This window comes from Sinohyriopsis cumingii, chromosome 6, assembly GCF_028554795.1.
Source record: "Sinohyriopsis cumingii isolate HCF-2022 chromosome 6, ASM2855479v2, whole genome shotgun sequence".
In the NCBI taxonomy this organism is placed as follows: Eukaryota; Metazoa; Mollusca; class Bivalvia; order Unionida; family Unionidae; genus Sinohyriopsis; species Sinohyriopsis cumingii.
In genome coordinates this window covers 115,178,759-115,202,434 of record NC_142966.1, presented here as the reverse complement: position 1 = coordinate 115,202,434, position 23,676 = coordinate 115,178,759, and the positions used below count along the sequence as shown (strand labels likewise).

Here is a 23,676-nt window from a genome sequence, read left to right as displayed (position 1 = left end):
TGAAGGAGCATTCAGTGATATTAATGTCCATTACATCATGTCTTATTAGGTCATGGTTCTTGAGAATTTTATTTATGCTCAAATTTTTGAAGGAATTTTTGGTTTGAAACCCAATTTGTTTTGAGGCTTACAGCTAGTAGACATAGATCAGGTTAGATTTTCAAGTTGGGACAAAATTTAATGTAGTTATTGCCCCTTTTTGACTTAGCTCTTAATTGTTTGCTTAAATCAAACTGGTGGGGATATATATGGACACATTTGTTTTTTTCCCTTCTATTAATAATGAAATGGCCAAGTCATACCAAAGACTTATAAAAATGGACTAACAGCTGCCTTGTTCGGCGCTTAGAATTAGGAGGTTAATGTTAGGACTGGTCAGCCTGGTGTCAGGATAATGTGACTGGGTGGGACATGATGCTACATGTTTGTGGCATGATGCCCCAGTGTTAGACCACTATAAACTGCCACACTGCAGACATCGTAGCGCTATGACTGAAAAATTGTTAAAGCTATGTTAAAAATCCAACACACATGCACACACACCCAGATTGTTAATACATCATTTTTTTGTCAATAAAAAAATTTCTTTTTTATAAAGTTCTATTTCAGATGTCACAAAGAGTAGGGAAATGAAAAGAGCCCCATGGTACACTCGTACTTGTACAAAATGTGCACAAACAAAAGGATGTCCAGTTTCTTGTTATGGGCCAACAATGTCCAGGAACTCGCTGAAAATGTACATGTATAAAGGGTGCAGAGTAGTATGTTCTTCCACCTCTTCCTCTGAATCCTGAAGATCTCTGTGTACCTCTAATACTGGGGTTTGAGTGTTTTTCCCCCCATCACAAAGAGGGAGTGATGGTACCTTCCAGAGAGCTTCTGTTACCACCCTAGAGGAGGAAACTACTTCTGAAAGGATTGAGTTTACCCTTCTGAATAAATGGAAAAGGAGCAGCACCTTCCCTGATAAAGAGAATGCATCTTTGAATAAGGCACTTATTAAGGGCTGTGGCCTCAAAACTGGGATAGAGTGTACATGCTCACACACCCTTCCCAGGGACTAGAGGAGGGAGGACAGAGTGCACATGCACACACACCCTTCCCAGGGACTAGAGGAGGGAGGGGATAACCTTCCTAAGCATGAGGATATACTTTCCCCAAGAGGCAATAGAATAACACATTGGAATGGAGACTGAATGCATCACCACCCAACCCCATTGGGGGAGGGTCAACATTTGTCAGGTAGCAGAAGCCCATCTGAGGTCACAAGCAAGTTTCACAACCCCAAGAGGGCTGTGCAGCATTCTAGCTGTCTTAGCTCTTGGGTGGGTGCCTTCCACAGAGCTGAGTATGGTAGGCATTGGGTTCAGGTGAACAGTCACTAGGGTCTGGTCATGCATCTGCTGAATATATGTATAGAGACTGGGATTGGGCCCCCCCCCCACCATTTCTCAACACCACAAAATTATTAATTCACAGGGACAGAGCCTGCATTTATGAACTCTACCAGGAATGAGATTAGACCAAGGTGCTGTCACAGTTTCCCATGTTCCCTTCAAGGAAGAGATGTTTCATCATCCTGCAGTGCCATGGATGGCCCTGCTTGATTCCATAGCAGTATGGTTGTTGAGGGATGCAGTCCATCACCTGCTGTGCAGGAGGGATCGTCTTCAGAAGAAGAGGGTCAGACTCCCTTCCCCTAAGAAACTTAGGAAGGATGAGAAATGTTCTTGCCTGTCGGAAAAGGCAATTATAAGGGACAGTCCAGTCAGTCCCCATGAGAAATCACAGGACAAAAATGTTCCTACTTCCCAGACTTCCTAAGGTAGGATCATTCTGGTTCTAATAGTCCTTTAGCAGCTTTGGAGACCAAGACCAGGTTGATTGTGACCATAGCTTCCTATATTGCCCTGTTCTAAGTGGCTTCTTTCAGTTGAAAGAAGATCCATTATCACCTGTTGTGTTGCAAGTGGTAAGTTTTAGCCAAAACATCAAGAGGTGCATTGTCTACAGCCATGGCATTGTCAGCAAGTTGCATCGCCTCCAATGACATGTTGCTTTGGACACACATGATGTCTTGCTAGAAGATGGCAATAACCTCAGCTGGGATGCTCAACAGCAGCTCATTAGGCAACCTTCTTTAAAACTGTCTCTGCAGCATTCATTCAGTAGATGGAAAAGCAGGGCCAGGCAGTTTGACCCCTACCCATTTCTAAAGCCTGGTGGGATGGGGCGGGTGTGATCATAGGATTCCTTACCTCTCCTAAGTTCATTTTTATTCCATTAAAACTAGTAGGTAGCCATTTACTCTTTTCTGAGGCCTGGTTGGGGCCTCATCAAAGATTGGAATGTCCTTTCCATAGCAGGGTTTTAAAAAAAAACTCCTCTCAACAATTCCCATAGTTTTCCAGCAATCAAATATAATTAAATTAATGGAGAGGTGCACACTTTAAGAATGGTGCAGAAAAAAGGGTACAAAACTCATAGTTCTGCTCTTTTCTGGTACCAAATGCAAGACAGGAAACTGAGGCTCTTCATAGATCTTAACCCCCTAAACAAATTACTGCCAGAGGAATCCTTCATGATGGAGATTGTTAGTCCAGAGAGCAATCATGCCTGGACACATCAGTGTCCATCAACCTTCAGGATGCTTATTTCCAAATCTTAATCTTTCTTGCACACAAAAAAAATGCTTCTTTTTTTCAATCACACAGTAGGGGCCCAATGGGTGGCCAAGTGGTCTAAGACACTTGCCTTTACTGATAACTTATCACACCTCTATTCATGTGGCTTTTGTTCTTGGCTCAGCCAACATGATATTTAAGAAATCTTTCCTGTGGCTTCCTGTGGGTTTGTGGTTCTCCCTGGGGTCTCCTGTATTCTTCCTCCACTGGATATACTAGCCCCAATGTATAGTCTTATCATGTGTTGAAAAATGACATTAAACCCACACAATTAATACATGTGCACAAAAACAATTCGACTTTTTCCCCCGATTCCAAACTTTGCCATTTAGTCATGCCTCTCCAACCAGGGTCTTTAAATAGTCATCAGAATAGTTGCTGTGCACTTGAGATTTCTCAGGTATTCCCTTCTTCAGTACATCAAAGACTGACAGATGCATGACAGCAGGAAACTGTCCCTATTTATATTTCTCATAATCGGTCCACAGTGACTCGGCTAGGATTTGAACTGAACCTAGAAAGATCAGGCCTCATTCATTGTCAGATTCTCTCCTATCTGGGCCAAGTTGATGTTCCCCAATCAAGATAAACAGAATCCCGATCTCTTAAGGACTGTACCTTGTTGTCAGCTTGCCTTACCTCCCTTTGGGCATCGTGAACTCTACGGCAGAAGTAGTACCCCTACATTTATGTTCTCTCCAGTTTCTTATGTTGGTGATCAGGAATCCATGTGATGAGGCTATATCCTTAATTCGTTACCACCTCAAGTGGTGGCTTATTATCAAGAAAAATTTGGGGGAGTTCCAATGCATGCCCTAAAACCCTACTTTGGTCTGTACAATGATACATCCAGTTTATGGTGGGTGCTCTTTTAGAGCCAGAAGGAGTTCTTCTTCAGGGCTGTGATCAGTTTTGCTCAAATTTCAGTCGGGGCCCCGAGTGGCCGAGTGGTCTAAAGCGCTTTAGATCACTGCCATCTCACCTCTGTCTGCGTGGGTTCGAGTCCAGGATTCGGCAAATGTGGATATGTGAGAAAGCATGCCAGTAGCTTCTCGTGGGTCGGTGGTTCTTCCCGGGGTTTTCCCGGGTTCTTCCTCCACCATTAATACTGGCCGCCATGTATAGCCTATCATGTGCGGAAAAAATGGTGTTAAACCCCACAACAACAACAGCAACAAATTTCAGTCTTGCACAAATTCACTGTTTCAGACTTCTGATCGTTTTAAAAATAATCCCATTTATGGCAAACATACAGATGAATAACTTCTTAATCAGTGATTGATAAACAGAAACTGCTGATCCATCTGATTTTTAGGTGATGTAGTTTAATCCTGTGAAGCCTCTCTTTATCAAGTTGTTAATTTGTGATTTGATTGTGTAATGCTTATTACTGAAATTATGGCTTGTTTATTACTGAAATTATGGCTCATATATACAATTGTCATGCAACAATGCCAGTATTAGATTACATAATACCATGCCAAAAATGCTTGTATTAGATTATTTATAGACACTTAATACCATACCAAAAATGCTTGTATTAGATTATTTACATTTACGTAATACCATGACAAAAATGCTTGTATTAGATTATTTACATTTACGTAATACCATGGCAAAAATGCTTGTATTAGATTATTTACATTTACGTAATACCATGACAAAAATGCTTGTATTCGATATTTTACAACCAGCTGCATATGATGTATCATGTATAGTCTGATGCCTCACTCATATGTCAAGGGTACAACAGTGAAACTGAATCTTTCACTTTCATGAAACTTTATCCAGGTATATTTCACAATATAATGGTGTCTTGTATACCGGTCATGGCCCCCACTAGTACAGTTCTTCAAAGTCTGGGTCACTGCATGGAAAAATGTTTTGATAGTTTCTTTATCAAGATTTAGTATTTGCCAACTTCTGGGGACAAGAATTTCATTGTTGCAAGAAATGGATCATTATTCACATCCCTCATCACCCATTCATCTGTCTCCATCTTTTTTTCAAGTCCAGTTCAAGAAACTTTATTGTTACCCTTTGGGTAAAATTCTTCATCTGTTGGGCCCCCACCCCTGCAGTCAAATGTACAAAATTTTTTGACAATAACAATTTCTATATAAACTTGATATATACAGTCACAATTGGATGATGAATTTTGTAATATAATCCCTGGGTCATTGTTTTGGGGTGGTTTTGAGTACAGGGGTAGTGACAGGGGAGTGAATATGAAGGGTAGTTGGAATGTGCATAAAAAAATAAGCTTTGAGATTTGCTTGGCCAGCCATTGCATTTGCTCAAATGGGATATTGCATTGCCTTTTGTTTTTTTTTGCAGTCACATACCATATATGCTCATGTAAAGACCAAATAATTTAGGGAAAAAAAATAAAAATTTCCAGACCTAACAATAATTCTCTAAGAGGTCCAAATCCATGTACTAAAATTTCTCCCAAACACAAAATCAGTCACATTATTGGTTTCAGACTAAAACAGTTCTAATCATGAAAATTAAAGACTTTTTTCAAGACTTTTTATTCATTTTTCCAATCATTAACATAATTTTTCAATATAGCTGGATATATTTGTTGGCTTATGCACAAGTTTAGCACTTTCTAAGAGTTTGAAGGTTCTGCTTTTATGCTAATGGCTAATGCATTAGTATATACACTTCAGAATATTAGGTACCCAGTCAGTAAAGATGAAATAAATGTATTGTAATGTTGTTCCTTATTTACTTGTGACACAGTACACAACCAGCCAAGAGCCACAGAGGTTAAGACATTGGACTTTTTAGCAGAAGGGTGTGGGTTTTATTCCCACCATCAGACCAGCCCAGATTGGCTATACTGCTGTGTCAGGGATTTCCTTGCCTCAGCAATATGTGTTATCAGACCAGCCCAGATTGGCTATAGTGCTGTGTCAGGGGATTTCCTTGCCTCAGCAGTATAATGTGTTGCTGTCCTTTAAAATGCCAAAAACAATGTCCAACCAACGGCAGACAGCACGGACCCAGATTTGACAGTCCCATGAAGTGCTAGCAGATCAGGGTCTGTAGCATACTGTTGACCCAAATCTGCCATCTTGCATTGTGCTAGTGGATTAGGATTTATTGTGTACTGTAGACCATCTCAAAGCATTGTGCTAGTGTATTGGGATTTATTGTGTACTGTAGACCATCTCAAAGCATTGTGCTAGTGGATTGGGATTTATTGTGTACTGTAGACCATCTCAAAGCATTGTGCTAGTGGATTGGGATTTATTGTGTACTGTAGACCATCTCAAAGCATTGTGCTAGTGGATTGGGATTTATTGTGTACTGTAGACCATCTCAAAGCATTGTGCTAGTGGATTGAGATTTATTGTGTACTGTAGACCATCTCAAAGCATTGTGCTAGTGGATTGGGATTTATTGTGTACTATAGACCATCTCCAAGCATTGTGCTAGTGTATTGGGATTTATTGTGTACTGTAGACCATCTCAAAGCATTGTGCTAGTGTATTGGGATTTATTGTGTACTGTAGACCATCTCAAAGCATTGTGCTAGTGTATTGGGATTTATTGTGTACTGTAGACCATCTCAAAGCATTGTGCAGTGTCATATTTAGGTCTACACTGCAGTTAGGTGCACATTCTATATTTGCAGATATAGATACGTTGAAGAAAGTGAATAACTGTTTACTTAATTTGATTGATTTGTTGACTTTTCAGTCATTAACCAGGAGAAGAAGGAAGTGGAGTTGCGGAAGTCTGTCAGTGAATTTGACAAGAGCAAACTGGCTCATGTCGAACCAGAGGAAAAATTAACCCTTCCAGACACAGAAGGTAGTTATAAGTTATTGTTTTCTTCAGTTTCACCAGAAAGTACAGTGGGTAGAAAAATTAAATCTTTATCCCAACGTTAAATCAGAAGGGTAATAGACCAGTTCAGAAGGCAGTAAGCTTGTCATTGGAAGTAAGATAATTTGTAGTGACCATCCCTGTTCTGAATTATGAATTTTGCCCAAATTTATAAGCAAAATATGTTCCAAAAGGATGGAAATTTGTTCCTTCCATAAACTATATATATGCATTTCCTAAATGGTTAGATTGTTTCTTTTACTAGTGGACATGAATCATTATGAAGCTAACTCTGAAGTGATCTCCCAATGACCTTATGGGGGTCATTGTCATGGTCATAAAAAATTTACCTTAAGATTTTGGTTGTTTTATTATATTACAAAAACCACTTTTTTGTGTTCACTCTCCCATTTGACTTTGGGCCAAGGTCACATTCATAGAAAATTTACATTAAGTTTTTGGTTACATTTCTTTCCTACTTACTATGATTTATACATGCCAGCCATTATGCTTTTGGCAAAACATTACATTTTATTTCTCCAGCAAATTGTTCTTTCCTTATTTGCTATTTATAGCAACTCAGTATGACCTATTTGTAAGAAAACAGACAGGTTTCTTCATATATCAACTTTACCTCAAAGATTTTATTCATTGATAAGCTAGTTAATGCACCAGTCTGTATTTTTAAAGAAAATAGTGCCAGATGTTAAGTGAAATGCTTTACGGTGAGTTATTGATATCAAAACATGTCAGATCTCAAAAAAGGACAAATCGACACTATTTTGCTGACTTTAAAAGAAAAATATGAGAATGTATTACTGCACTCTGAGCACCTGACTGTGATCATTATAGTATTTCAAATCACAATCATTCAGCTTAAGTTACACATGTAGACTAGGTCAAGTGAGTGCTGAATAATTAAAAAAATCCAGTATATATTGTTTTTATTCCGATTTTAATCCATATGGATTTTGCCCTTTGTGACAAGAATTTTGACCAGCTGCAAGGTTATGTAACATATTCATACTTGTTTTAAATTGTAACCCTGGCTTGTGTTATATTGATTACACTTTTTACTCTCAAATTGCACTTTTTTCCCACTTTTAATAGTAATAATTACACTTACGCTTCTCAGGAGGTTGGCATGTATGAAGATTATGTACACTTTATTCTGTAACATGCCCAGTCACCCTTTTGTCCTTGGGTCAAGGTCAATGTCTGCTGACTCAACCTATTTTACATATGCTTTGATTGTGGGCTTAACATGCAGGTCATAGTCATTCTTTTCACTTAGTTTTATTGTCTTGTCTGCAAAGCATGAGACATTTTCAGTGGCATTGTTTTTTTCATTTAGCTCAAATATTCTGACAGTTTTGTGTAGAGCCATCAAATTGATGGGTGCATTCATCCTGGTGGAGAGTACTACTTCATGCTGGCAGAAATAGGTCACAATGACCTGTTCAGTCCACTCATTATGTAAAGTTTGCCCCCAAACCAGCTGCAGTAATGACCACAAAGCTAGGCAGAACAGTGGGTCACTACAGCAGCAATATCAGTAGAGTCAAGACTGTAGATCAGCCCTCTCCAATACAAGTTTCTAGTTCTCATATGTTCTCTGCTGCTTGATTGGACCCATGCCTATCAGGACAGATTTGGCACTTGAGCACAATAGACCAGTCTCTCACTTTATGATATCTAAAAACAAGCGAAGCCTTCAGAGTGTTTTTTTTGGTCATTATCTAACCCACCTTATGAGCTTCCATCAAAAGTCTTAGGACCATCGTTTTTATGGCGCTGCTGTCAGCAAGGAATGAAATTGTCTTGTCACTGGAAAATTGTTTTATAGCGGTAACTATGATTTGGTTTTGCTTTTGCCAATATGGGTTCCCCTCTGTTCACTGCTCAAGTGGGTTCCTTTAACTGTTTAAAACAACAGTTCAGATACTGGGAAGGATCAAGATAAACTTCTGTGCGCAGTTAGAGCATTATATTTCTTTCGACTGGAACCATCTTTTTCTCAGTCTGAAAGGTAATACTGATGTTTTGCCAGCCATCATCTCGGGGTGGATTGTTTGGACTGTTAAACTAGGTTATCAGTCTCTCACTTTCATGAAAAGTAAAGGCCATATGATTATCTATTGCTGCATCTTCGGTCTTTCTTAATTATACTTTGGGTGATGTCATAATAGGTGCACTCTAATGGTTTCACTCCAGAACTGTTGTTTACCTTTAGTCAGTTTCGCACCAGAGTAAAGGCATTTGTGCATTGGGTCCAATTGTGTCAGCTGGATAAGTTGTCAAACCAGTCAGCAATTGAGCACCCTTCTGACAGAAAATGGCAAATTCACTCTGACGTCTTATCATGGGTCCTCAGCCTCCCAACTGGACTGCTCTAGTCAGTAATGTAACAGTAGCAGACAACCTTTAATCTTGCTGCAAGTCACAGAAGGGCAATATTCTGAATGAACAGCATATTTATGGAATCAGGCTGGGATCATATCTTTTTGTTCTTGACCTTAAGTTGCTAATTGAAGGGATTTTTTTTTCTTGGATCAGGGACTAGAGCCTGGAAAAATACATAGCAATGTACTTAATAGCAGGTATTAACTAAAATTAGTTCCTCCACCCCAATTAAAAAAATCCAAAAGATTGTGAGAACTGGTATCATGCCAGTACTGGGTGCCCTGCCAAATGTAAGGCCTCCCTTTAACCCCAGTTGCTAAAATATAACTTGATATTTGAAAATTTCTTTTATTATACGCCTGCCTTTAGGTGGAGTGTATTGTTTTGTGATGTTCCCCAGCCATCTGTTAACAATTTCATTTCTGCATAATAGCAAAGCCCTGCACCATTTCCAATTTTTGTGAAAGGCTGCACTTCAGGTGAGGAAGAACCCTGTTGATTTCAAGAACCAGTGCTGAAAGATCACATAGCCTGCACTTGTGGCAAGGATGAACAAAAGCCTGGTGGGTAATATAGAATTTTTTCTTTTTTTCTTTTTTTAGTAATCCAGCAGGAGAAGACTGAGCTGGAAAAGAAACGAGGCATTGAGCAGTTTAACCGCCGCAGTCTAAAGCATATAGAAACAGAGGAGAAAAATCCACTGCCATCCAAAGATGGTAACCACTCATTTTTGAGCTAATATGCATGTGTGCTTAAAAAATTAATATTTGGGTTCGCTTCAGGTAAATGAAAGTGATCATGCTATGTGCACATTGACAGTTTCATACTGTCATGGTCATGTGTACTTGGTACATTCCATTATTATTAGAAACATTAACTCCATGTCTGTCAGATTTTTCCACTTTGGAGTTGCGGTTCTTGGAAGGTTTTCGTTTCACTCTCTGTATCAGGGATTAAAATTGTACACTTCAGAATTGATTTGGTTTTTCATTCCATCAGTCTATACTACTTATATTTCTTTCATTTTTTTCTGCTGCATCAGCCCATTCATTATCAACTGTTTTTGGAAGACAACTTCAAGCCATGGGGAAGGTATCTCTCTGGAACTTGGTACAACTGGTCCTATTGCTTTTCACTATTCTTTGGTTGTGATAGTGCTTGGCCAAGGTCATGGGTCCCAAAAGTGTTGCATATATGACCAAAATCGATATATGTAAATAACTTTTTTATGCACTGGTTGCATATCTTTGAGCTTATGTTTAGAGAGATTCATAGTTTGACTTTAACATGGTGAGAAAAACAATGCATTTAAAAAGTTTTGCATATAACTTGGTGTCTTCTTTTTTGCACATATTACAAGTGGGTATAGGCACAAAAAAGCATAATACAGAATATTTCAATTTGCAGCATTTTTAACGGAAGCTTTCTGTGAAACTTGATTAAAAAGAGTAACTTTACATAAACAAACCTACATAATTGGACACTATTATCTGCGGAACATTCACAAGATTAACTTGTTCCTGCTTAAAAATTCTGAAAACATTTTATTTAATCTGATTGTGCTTTTTGTCAGTATTCATTGCTCTGTTATACGCGTTAAAAAAATATGTTAATTAACTGTATTTTGTTTAAAAATTACATTTATTATGTATATAACTTGGACACCAAATACCAACAAAGATGGCAGATGATCTATAAATATTCAAATAAATTAAATCAAAACATCACATGTGATGTTAGAAAATCCATAACTTTGAATATATAAAAAATGTGAATAGAAAAATAGAAGCAAAATAAATGGATGGATGGAGAGAAAATGTGTATTTATTTCAAACAGCTCTGTATATAACATGAAATAACAGAGATAATGAATTTTCATGTCATTGTTATTAGCGTCACCAAAACCAATTGTCCAGAAGATAGTCAAAATAGCAAGTACTTGCTGCACGTTGATATATTTTGCAGCATTGAATACAACAGTCATTACTGAATCCTACGTTGCATGCAGCTCTCAGAATGCAAAAACAATTGGTGGTATGTTGGTCAAGAAACAAAGCAGGCCTTATAACAGCCATTTTTACAGATTCAAATAAGCCTTCACACACACACACACTATAGTGAAAGACTGTCCCTTTTTCAGAAACCCCAATTCGGACAGTAAAATTACAACCAGTGGTCTAATTTAATTATTTTACCTTTGATCGAGACAAATATTCTGCTGCCTGAACAAAATTGGCACTCAGATCCTAGTCATGTTTGGTTCCACATATAACAGCTTCGGAAATCCACAGACATGGACATTGTGCAAGTGCTTATAGTTCAATGAAAATATCTGCGCATTTTAATGATGTAAGGTAGTTTCATATACTGCAGTCATGATGTTTAGATGACCATTTGAGCGCCACAATGAAAGGTCCCCATTCAAACTGAATGGATTCTACATACAACATTGCAGACACAAAATTCACTACATTGAAATTAAGACTTGTAGTTTCAAAATATGAACCTTTATTATGGGCTGTTTCTATGTAATAAAAAGGTTTTAGCATGTTTTGTTATCTGTGAGCTATTATTTTCTTCTTGGTATCTTGTAATTATACAGGACAATAAAATAGTACAGTTTGGTGGACACGAGAAGTTATATGCATGGCTAATATTTTCGGGTGTTAAAGTTGGCAAAATTGTAAAGATCTGTTTTTCTGTCCTTTAATTATGTTATTTTGTCTTTAATAAGTTCATAATATATTTTTTGCTTTTAACTGCTTCAGGGAAAGTGATGACGATGCAACAAAATGGAAGTTTAAAAACAGTCCAAATTTTCAAATTATTTTGCTCTCATCAGTGGATGCAAATATTATGATAGCCGATTGTGCATGCTGGAAGTATTTTAATTATTACTGCATTTATACATCTGGCTGCTCTAACCTAAAATTTTATCATAATTTTTTTACTCTAAAGTCAGTTAGTAGCAGAGGTTCCCATCTTGGACACAACACAGTATTTATCATCTTTTTGTCTTTTAATTTTACCATCTATTCATGGAGCCTTTACACTTTGTTTACTGAGCACAACTCAAAAACCATTCAAAATGTCTATATGAAATTTACACAGAAGGATTGGTTCCAAATATTGTAAGTCATTAATATGAAATTTTCACAGGATACCAGATATTGTCAGTCATTGATATGAAATTTTCACAGGGTACCGGATATTGTCAGGTCATTGATAGGAAATTTGCACAGGGTACCAGATATTGTCAGTCATTGATATGAAATTTGCTCAGGGTACCAGACAGAGAACGACTGAAATTCGGTTTCGGCGCCAAAAGTTGGCAAATGGCCTCTTTGGGCATAGTTTCGGTTTCGGCCGAAGCCAAAAAGTTAGCTTTCGGTTTGCTTTCGGTTTCGGCTGAAACTGATATTAACTTTCGGTCATCAGCCGAAGATCTATTTTAACTTTCAGAATGCAACGCTAGTGCTGCGTCTCTTACTCTGCTTGTCGGCCGGTCAGTCGGCGCTAGGCAATTCTAGGCACTGTTGCATTTCAGTCTACTCACATGTTGAATACAGAGATTTCGAAGTCTGACAATATTGATAATTTCAGTTAGTTAAACTGTAGCGAATTAATCTGTGTGAAGTAGAAAATTGAAGTTAATAATAAACAGAATAGTTAACCACCGCAAAGAATGTTGAAAAATGCAGTGTGGGATTACTTCACAAAAATCGATTCTGATGCAAGCAAGGCGCAGTGCAAAGAATGCAACAAACTGTTATCACTTGGCAGCGATAAACCAAGACTTCAGTTTCAGGCTTGAAAGGTCATCTGGCCAGCTGCCACAAGGAGCTCCATGGTACGTATCTCAAGAGGTCCATGAATGACGGAACAGAGCATGCCTTGAAAAAGATGATGATGGAAGAGAAAACGACTAAACATGCATTACTGAATTTTGTGCAGACATCCTTGACATCAATGGTCGAGAGCAGAATGGTCTGGCCTGATGACCATGTTGCAGTTCAGAGAATTGATAAGTGCATCATGGACTTGATCGTTGTCGACATGTTACCCTACTCAGCGATCCAGGCCTATTTAATAAATCTTGTGTTCGGCAACTTTGGTTTATATTTCGGTTTCAGTTTTGGCCGAAGGTGTAGTCAAACTTGCGGTTTCGGCTTTGGTTTTGGCCGAAAGTCAATTTATAACTTTCGGTCTGGTTTCGTTTTCGGCCGAAACCAGAAATTTAGTTTTGGTCGGCCTCTAGTACCAGATAATGTCAGTCATTGATATGAAATTTGCGCAGGGTACCGGATATTGTCAGTCACTGATATGAAATTTTTACAGGGTACTAAATATTGTCATGTCATTAATATGAAATTTGCACAGGGTACTGGATATTGTCAGTCATTGATATGAAATTTGCTAAGGGTACCAGATATTGTCAATCATTATGAAATTTGCACAGGGTACCAGATATTGTCATTGATATGAAATTTGCACAGGGTACCGGATGTTGTCAGTCATAGCATGATACTTAATTTGCTCATTTCTGGTCAGCACCCTTTTACAAAAAACCTTGTCAGTACTAACCACTTTGTGCCTTGAGGAATTTTGGTTGGTTCAATTATTTTTTCTTGCAGTAGTGTATCAGGATGTGACTCGGACTGTCGGAACAGGACGATTCTTGAATGAAACATGAATACAATGATATGAACTGGCAGAAAAGGAACATTTTCTTGTCAATATAATGTTCCATTTGATGAAATAGATAAGGCAACATAACCCATATATAAAATCTTTCCTTTTATCTACTATATCATATATGTGGTTTTCAAACAAAGATTTTTGTACTGTCTTATGATACAGCATTCATTTATCAAGAGATTTTTTTGCACCAAATGATATCGGATGTGTGTTTATATCCATTGTGCTAAATAGGTTGTATCTTGTCTGAATGGTGAAATATAATAATTACTTTTCCACATTACTGTGGGTCTAAAGCAGGCATGGCCAACTTTTTTCAGGGTGTGGGCCGGATAAGTGATTTTTTAAACCCACAACCTATAATGCAAGTTAATGGATAAAACCCATGAGCCATGTTTTGCTGACCCTAGTCTAAAGATTGTATGCAGATATCCTATGACAATCTGTCTTGCTTATCTCCTTGCTTAATCGGAAGGCTTGTTTCACCATCGTTAGCAGTGTGTTTTTGTTGAGGATCATCATTTGTTGCTGCATTAAACAAACTTTTCATGCAATATTATCATAGGTCTAAAGTTTATAAGTTGATATGCTAGGGCTTTTTTGTTTTCTTTTCTGATATGCCTGGTTGAGCAGAAAGTGTAACATTGTTGTAAACAATTTAAATTTTTTTAACATTTTGAAATTCACGTATCTTCAGCATCATTAGATGTATTCAGCTAAAATTTGGGTAAGTTGTATTTTAAGTCTAAACTTCATGCTCTGATATGCGAGTTCTTTTCCTGTCGTTTCGAACCTACTTCAGCATCACGGTCAGAAATGTTGAAGTTTTGTGGAAAGTATTTGCAAGTCAACTGATTGGGTTATACTGATATGCATACCAAGGTTGATGGTGCATGCATGTTTTGTTAGCAATAAACATAAAAGTGCAGGAATGTTTTGTTAGTAATAAATACAAAAGTGCGTGCCTGTTTTGTTTTCTGTCAGGGTAAAGAACTTTTTTGATCTGGTTTAGCTTTAATGTGTCCTTATAATATATATTTGTTCTTTCTATTAGATAAAAGGTTTACACACACACACACACAATGAAATGTGTTTGTTCAAAGGACATACATGTAATTTAGATAAACTGATAATTATGATAGACGTTCAAATAAAGTTCTGAGATAGAGATGGATTGATTACATCTGGTTTTAAATTTCTTTCAGATATTGACTTGGAAAAGAAAGGTTGCAAATGAGATCTTAACTAAAATGTTCTGCCAGTGCCACGAGGGGGCAGAAAGCTTCAGTGGGAACAAACCAAGAATATTGTACATACCAACCAATAACTTCCACATCAACCTTGAACAAAAAAAAGCCATAAATAAATGAGCAGGTCAAAGTTGATGCAGTTTCTTCGATATTGTCCGTTACACCGGAAGGATATTTTTGTATTTGCCATTAATTGCTTTTGCAAAAGTTTTCTGTATTTCTCACTTTTTTAATGGAAATATTTTTTACATTTTCTTGCAGTCAAAGAGTTGTATTGCTTGAAAATAAATAACAGATTGTGACATGCAGATATTTTTGAAAAATCATGTTGAAACTGTATATACAGCTTGTTCTTTGATCTTATTCTTGTTAAAGAAAAATCTTTGTTTTGTCTTGTTAGGATAAACTTTGTGATAATCTTCAAATTATTCAGAAAAGAAAGTTTTTTTTACATGCTATTAGTTTCTTTGGCTGTTACTATTTAAATAACTTTTGACAATACATTTTTTAAAAATCTTCATTTTATTTCCAAAATCTTCATTTTATTTCCAGAACATGCTGAATAAATATATTCATTTGTTAACTCTTTGGATGAAAATATCTATATAGATTTTAAAAAGGTTCTTTAGTAAAGCATTATCTGCATTAATAAGGGTTTATGGCTGACTTGGAAATTTTCTGTTTTACAAGTGCTTAAGCTTTGTTACATTCCTAGTGTTAAAATGTATTTAAAGGCTGCCAAATGAACAGTAAGAACTATAGCATTTGAATCCATTTGTAGTTTTGGGGATGCCACTTTTAATTAGGAAATTGGCCACCAATAGAAAAAAAATATTGTACAGAAAAGGAACAGAAAAATGGCCTCATAACCCATTCCTACAAAAATAAATTCTCCTTCCACTGGAATGGATTAGCCCTTATTTTTATAGAGCCAAAAGAAAGTTGATACCTAATTGACAGGTTTTTAATACATTTTAGATTGACAAAGATGCCAAAGTTTTGATGTGGTTGCAAAATCTGCTCTATGACATTTTCAGTGTTTTTGAGGTATTACCCATTGGAGACGGCGTATATCACAGTCTGTACATAACAAACACCAGTTATCATCAATTTATTGTTTTGTAATGCTGTATAATCATTCTTGTGTATCTCATACAAAATATCTAATTACTGTAAATTTTGAAATATTAATAAAGTTATGTAGTACATTATAAAATATTAAAATATTCCATTAAAATTCTAACTTTTTGTTGAGGGATGTGTTTGGAATCTCAGAATTAACACTTTTACTGTTTTTATTTAGGTTTGATTTGATAGAGTATAAAATGTGAACTGCTCTTAATTATAGAGAGTATCAGATGTTATGTAATATCCTTTAATGAGTAAATTACTTTCAAATCTCTTAATTGGCAAAGTGTTTGAAATTTATAAATGGATGATAAGAAATCATCGAGTTGTATTTGTCATTGTTGCACATATAACGAGGCATTGTTATAAAACCGTTGGCATTATTTGATGAAATGATGTACATCATCAGTTTTTCTTGTTGTGTTCATCTAACATGAAGCAGAATAGACTCGGATCTGTCAGTACAGAATGTGATCATAGATCCAAGTGTCCATTGTTCTTTAAATTGAGCAAGCTTTTAAATAATATATTGCCACAAACAGTAAAAATTAATGATGACAAAAGGATTGGAAGAATCATTTCCCAACTTGTTCATCTCCATAAGCAAACGATGAAAACTCGTATCTACTGGTTCCTTATGTGATGGTAGATGTCAACGTTGCTTGCAGTCATTTGTGGGTTACAAGCTCAAAAATGTTGTAATTAAACCTTATAAAGGCTTTCTTCTCATGTCATCAGTGTTTTCCTTTATCAGATAATTTTTGGCTTGGCAGGATAATCCCTCCATGCTTAATGGCATAGTATCCATCAGTATAGTTTGCATTTCTAAAATTAGTAACAAAGTATGGCTCCATTGACATTGTAGGTTGTTTGTATGTTCCAAGAGGCTGTTCAAATTTAGGTAATTGATTAGACCTGATAGGATAGTAATCTGCCTTGGGTATGTTCGCCATGTTTTTGAAATAGTAGTTAAAGATGGTGTTAAGGGAATGTCACCACAGTAATTTCTTAAGGTATGAAATGGTAATATAAAAAATATATATTGTTTTTTTGCAATAAGTCTACAGTAGTGATAAGTACCGTGAATAGTGGCGGTATCACTAGAGTTGTGTGCTTCCATCTAATCTTGTGTATATTAGTATTACATCCACCCTCCAAACCGTCAATATTCTCAATATGTCAATTTTGTATTCCCCAAGAGTCTTGTCAAATAACATTTGTATATTTTTAGATTTGTACGTTTTGTATGACATCAGAATGTATCAGGTTGTCAGTTCCATATGGGTTTCATGAATTTATATAAATTTCTGTGTAAAATTAGAGGCATTGTAGTGTTGTAGCCAGTTTTTCTCTGATTTTATAAAGTTGTCAGTATTACAGTCTTGGATATTTGTGTCCATCCTAGTTCATGTTCAGTGCCTTGCTTTCAGTTACTAATTTTTGTTTTCAAAATATAATTGATCTGCTTTTGCCATGTTTGCAAGCCATGTTCATGTTATGAATGCTGTAAATGTGAATAAAAGAAAAGTTGCAATAGAATGTATCGAACTTCAAGGGGGCAGGGGCACTATTTTGTTTTTTCTCATTTCACAAGCTTGTTTTGGAGCACAATTTTCACATTTGGTCTATCTGCACATACACATATGGTACATATTGCTGGCCTTTAAGCTTTGACTTTTATCTACCTGAATAATGTAATGAGCAAATTTTAGCATTGCTGTATTTTTTGCAAAATCATGATTTCCAAAGGGCTGTGTGCAACGTTACTGTTTGTGCCATTAGTTTTTTCAGTAACAGTATGTCTGCTAAATTAAGTAAAGGGAGATAATCCAATTGCCATTTAGAAACCTAGCTGTCTATATTTTAAATTTGTTCTTAGAAGTTTTGAGAGATTCGTGCATATATGTAATACTACTTTAAATTCTTATATTTTAACTGTCGTATTGACTGATTTAACAAAACTGTACTTTCTGTTATTATTCAGGAAAACTTTACACAATTCATTTAATCACCAGATTAAATACTGTCATCTGTATTATAGGGGGTTGGGGGTCAACTTAGATGATACATGATTTTGGAACAGTTGTTTTTGCTCAGTATACATTTCAACTTAGAATAGGTACTTCACCATTGAACATGAAAAGTTCAGTAGTAGGTGTATTTTTTATTATCATTCAAAAGACCAAAGGGAAAATATTCCATTCTGCTTGATTTATACCCGATGCTTTCTTTTATGATACATATTTCTCTAGTCTGGTTCTGTAACCATAAATGGAATATTTAATAGTAGTGCAATGTACTCATCACAGTGCTTAATAAAAATGTATTTTTTTATTGGTAGAAAAAATTAGCTTTTCCTTTTCATTTGCTTACTTGCCTTGTGTTCATTTTCAGTTTATTTCCTTGTTAGGCTTAGGCACAGAGCATTCAAGTTGTGCGAGTTCCAAATGATGGAAAAAGCTTCAGATTTTCATTATGGTTTTGGTGTACTGTGGAGCCTAAGTACTGAAAAATGAGAAAAGAAGAACAAGACTTTACGATTTGAAATTTCTTTGGTCATCACTCTTGTCAGTTGAATCTGGTCTCCCATTAGGCCTACAGAAGGTTGTACTTGTTTGTTTAATAGGGTTTGCTTATGTGCCGACACCCTTGATAAACAGAACCAGTCACAAATTCTGTGTTATAGTAGCATCATCTAGCAACAGACAGGAGTGTTATGACTGCTTAATTTGTATGCAGATATATTATACTTGTAATTAAACAATTTGCCAATAAATAAAAGCATTTAGATTTTCACATTGTTCATTTTTGTTATCATTTTTAAATGTTACTTCCTTAAAAAAATATATAATGTATCACAAGTAAAATATGAGAACATGCCTACTCGATAAATTATACACATTTCTCTTTCTGAAAATTATGATTGAAGCGCATATCTTTAGATTAAGATTATAAATATTGATTTGGGGTAACATTTCTCCAAAGTCTGGAAGTTGAGTTAACTTTTTTTGTCGTTTTATTTTTATTCAAATTTTGTAAACCGAGTCCTCCATTATAGTCCCTATGGAAAAGTCTTTTATCATTTCTTGATATTCAGGAATTTTTTATTATTATTTACCACATGATTCAGCAAATTTAGTTGGCAACAGATTTCACAGAAGCTCAATCAGCAAGTTGGAATGCTACACATGACAGAATTTGGAACCAGTGCAGTCCAGTTTTATTTTTATCTCAAAAAGCTAATCTTTGATAGAGGAGTATGGTATTATTCCATTCTTCATCTGCATTCAGTCATGACCAGAAATTAATGAACAGAGGATGATAGTTGAATTTTAGACTAGGCACTCATAAAGCTTTGTGATCTTTGTAGGAGGAAACATTTGAGACTATGCAAAAGAGATCTGATTAACACTGTACATAATAGTACACATATACTTGCCAATAAAGTTCTTATTACTTATACTGTTTTTTTCTTCTCGCTCCCCCCATTTATATTTTCATTCTGAGGCCTTGTAATAGCAGTGAATTACTTGTGTTTATTGGTGTACAATGTGCCATAAACGGATATTGTTGACACTGATGTAAAATTTAGCTACATAGGCAACATTATCATTGACTGTCAAATTCTTTGCAGTGAACAGATGAATACAATTTCAAAAATGTTTCGTTTGAAGTTGACAATGAATGCTGAATAGATCCCATTCACACTCCAGTTGGAGCATTGCCAGCATGGTCTCTTATGCTAGGAACATATAAAGGAGGAGGCCAGGGGTGTAAAGCCACTGCTGGACAGCAGTATGATGCAAAGGCCATGGACAAATAGTTCATAATGCTCTCATATATCTCAGTGTATTAAACATGGTGATAGTCCACTGGAACCCACTCGGACAGGTGAAATGTCGGTGATATTTACATACATGTATGTAGCGCCGTATACCACTAGGCCACCAGTGGAACTCTTTCGATAGACTGACCTCGCACTCCCAACATCAATGGCAAAATACCTAAAATGGTATGGGATGGGTAGGAGGAAACTAGGCGTACACCCTGCCTACCCCTGGTAAAACAGTGCTTACAATTTGAAAGATGCTTCTCCCTCCAGTAACCCGGGAGGAGGGGACTATCGAATTCACTTAATCGCAGCAAGCTTGTAGCTCTTAATGACAGATACCACCATCGTTACTACACCTATCGTCTATAAATTTTGATCTTAAGGATTCATAGGTCGGTGGTTTCTACTTGGATTTTTCTCGTTCTTCCACCCAATATAAACTGGTCGCCATATACAGCCTACCAAGTGCTGCAAAACGACGGTAAATAGCAACTATGGAAAAGTTGGTGACGGTATATAGTTGTTGTGGGTTTAACGCCAATTTTCAGCACATGATAGGTTATATATAACCGCCAGTTTATTTGGTGGAGGAGGAACCACCGACCAATGGAAGCTACTGACGAGCTTTCTCACATACCAACGTTGGCTGAGCTCGTTACTTAAACCCGCGTGGACAGGTGAGATGATAGTGAACTATATAACCTATCATACTGAATAACAACTATCGAAAAGATGGTAACTGCATATGGTATCAATTTACTGGTGCATGAAATCAATAGGAAGAGGATTTATTTTCCTCATTCCAATGACGATGTACAAAGAATTCGAAAACATGGAATAAAATCACGTGTTGTTAAATAAAAAACAAATGGACTCCGTTCTCAACATATTTATTCAGAGAACAACGACAAGATTCATGAAGCAGAGAACATGTTACCGCGGTAGTCTAGTTATGTCAAAAATAGACGTCGTTGACACTTGTACTATGCTTGATGAGAGCACTATTCCCTCCGCCGAGTTTCGATCACGGACAGTTGTTCAATTACGAGTCGTGCCGTTCGGTCTAGCCACAGCACCCAAGGTCTTCACCAGAGCTAGCGGTGTAGTAGCTGCACACTGCGCACTTGAAGTATCTGGGAATTCATATAGTCCAATTCTTCGTGAACTGGCTGCTGCACAATAGAACAAACGCTCTGTAATACGTCATCTAACCCCTTGATGATCCGTAGTAACTCGTTTACAACTTATGCCAATAACCACACGAGAATTCGAATTACTACTCAAGGATCGACTTTTCAGTATCACCTCTAGTGGTGGATCGACTTTTCAGTATCACCTCTATTGGTGGTACAACCAAGACCAAATTATCATGGGAGTTCCTTTACATGCTCCCGAACCCCACTCTTATCTGTACACCGACGCGTCAGGTACAATGAATTTACCATTTTTCAGTAACTGCCAAATATATTGTACTTTGGACGAATTCGGCCTAATTTTGTTTGAGTACATGGGAGCTGTCATTTTAGTCGGATGTGGGCTAGATCATGTACAGCTTCCACAATTACAATATCCAAATAAATTTCATCCACAGTACATGAAAATAACAAAGATATTCCAACATTCTCTCTACTGTGCATGTTGCAAATGCAAACAACTTCACATTACACCTGTCACAGTCTCAGAAGTTCATATTATCTTACAGCAACATTTGAGTAGCGGGTATATAATGCCATCAATAACCTCTGTCTCTCACACCGCTCCGGTGGCCTTGTGGTTAGAGCGTCCGCCTCGGATGCGGGAGGTCGTGGGTTCGATTCCCGTTCGAGTATACCAAAGACTTACAAAAAATGGTACTAACATCTGCCTCGCTTGACGCTCAGCAGCAATAGGTTAGTGTTAGGACTGGTCGGCATGGTGTCAGGATAATGTGACTGGGTGGGACATCATGCTGCATGTCTGCGGCATGATAAACTGTCACACTGCAGACATCGTAGCGATATGACTGATTTTTTTTTTTTTTAAAGCTACATTAAAAATCCAAATCTCTCTCTCTCTCTCTCTCTCTCTCCGTACTGACAAATTTAGCTTAACAGTTGTGACAAGTAACGTATTTGATATTAAAATGTAGTTTGGTGGAGTAAAAGTAATTTTAATTACGTAATACGTTCCTGTCACTATTGGATGCACTCCTCCAACCCAACTCTGAAGTAGTTAATTAGCCAAAATCTTGTAAAAGAATTGGAATGCGCTCTTGCCCATAGGCCGATAACGTAGGTCTAGGAATTTCTGAAACATGAGGATGGGCGCATCTAGTGCCGACAAAACTATTTAATTACGGAAGGAGTAAGCTTTATAATAGAAACAGTTAAGTATTACATAATTAAAATTACTTTTACCTCACAAAGCTACATTTTCTTTCGGCTACAATCTGATTAAAATCAGATCTCCACTGATCTACGTGAAGATCTAACAGCTCCCGCTTAGGGGCCATGTTCTAGTGACTTTCGAATTGGCAAATGGAAATGCAGATTTCAGAAATTTGAAATAGAATGAAATAACACACCAACATAGTCATCTACGTGAATTTAACATTAGAGGGCGCGTAGGTATAACCATTATTGGAAATTAACATTGGGGTTGGTATAGCACTCTATGGGAAATTAACAATTCAGACGTAACTATAGGGGCTAACGGTACTTTAAAATTATGGGTTGATATTACAGCTAAGGAATTTAACATTTGTGGTCAGTAGCGTACTAGCGGTGGGTGGGTGGGGCGGTGGCGTGAGGTCTTGAGGCGCCATTTTCTCTTTGTGCGTCACTGTCGGTTGTTAATGGTACCATAGCTTTCTACAGACATTTTACATTACAACAGGATTGAGAGAAGAACAAACTCGTACTTAATAATAAAGAACAGCAACCTCTGTTACTATCCAACACAAATATTTATATTTATCCAACAGCGGAGTGAACAGAAATTGTAATGTCAGTAATAGGTTAACTGCACTGTTGGGTAGCTTACCAACTGGAAAACACTCGTCTATGCCAGATGTACCAACCATCCTTCTCCGCGAGAAATTTTTTGAACACATCGACCCAGTCTGGCGCCACGTCATAGGTCCATGCGCAGTAGCGCCTCTACATTCTTTCCCGGACGACATCTTGCCAACAGTGGCAAATTCTCACTTGAGTAAACAAATTCCAATTTGCGATGTTTTATTGCTGTTAAGGACCTATATGTTCCTATTCCTCTTGATTAGCTAACATTATCCCTTAGTCGTTTATTCACCGAAAGATCTTTTGATAGTTCATAGTAATAATTTTCATTATATTTGGTTCCAGCAAGACCCGTACTCCACAGGTGTGTCAGGAATTACCTTGTTGGAAAACGAACATTTCTAAATGATCGTCCAAATTCAGTCGAATATTATCCATACATATATTTTCACTTAAAGTGTTTACATTGAGCACAATAGTTTGTGTGTCACTGTGATCACTGTTGTTGAACAGAATGTACGTTATAAAAACATAATTAAAATCTTTAGTGTTGGTGGCATGCGTTTATTTCAGAGATTTTTAAAACCTGTGTTTACACCTCTGTTAATGCACGATTTTGAAGTTTTATTTACTCGCGGTTAAGTAGCAAAGAAAACAACGAGATTAACGCAGCCGTGAATGTTATTTAACATCAGCTTCTGTCATTAAGGAAGTTCTTTCCAGAATTTTTTAAATTTCAGATGTCACAAACTATGGTTAAGTGTGGGCACAACAAGGCACCATGGGACATCCACGTCACGTATCTTTGATTACAAAATGGACATCCGTCCGTTCGTGTGCATCTT

At 36.9% G+C, this 23,676-nt stretch overlaps 1 protein-coding gene and 1 long non-coding RNA gene across 7 annotated transcripts in view; one reads left to right on the top strand and one right to left on the bottom strand.

Moving 5' to 3' along the window:
* LOC149797779 (uncharacterized) overlaps nucleotides 1-19,463 on the top strand; it is a 90,246-nt gene extending 70,783 nt beyond the window's left edge. For all 6 annotated transcript variants that reach the window (XM_089962722.1, XM_089962721.1, XM_089962727.1 and 3 more), the window contains 3 exons: nucleotides 6,396-6,509; nucleotides 9,530-9,643; nucleotides 14,831-19,463. In XM_089962722.1, coding sequence (XP_089818848.1) covers nucleotides 6,396-6,509; nucleotides 9,530-9,643; nucleotides 14,831-14,862 — 260 coding nt within the window. In that variant the 3' untranslated portion in view covers nucleotides 14,863-19,463. The remainder of the gene's footprint in view (nucleotides 1-6,395; nucleotides 6,510-9,529; nucleotides 9,644-14,830) is intronic.
* Nucleotides 19,464-20,764: 1,301 nt separating this feature from the next.
* LOC149797778 (uncharacterized) lies at nucleotides 20,765-22,996 on the bottom strand. Its single transcript, XR_016421554.1, has 2 exons — nucleotides 22,857-22,996; nucleotides 20,765-21,007 (listed from the first exon to the last, which is right to left on the bottom strand). It is a non-coding gene; the product is annotated as an uncharacterized LOC149797778 (long non-coding RNA).
* Nucleotides 22,997-23,676: the final 680 nt, after the last annotated feature.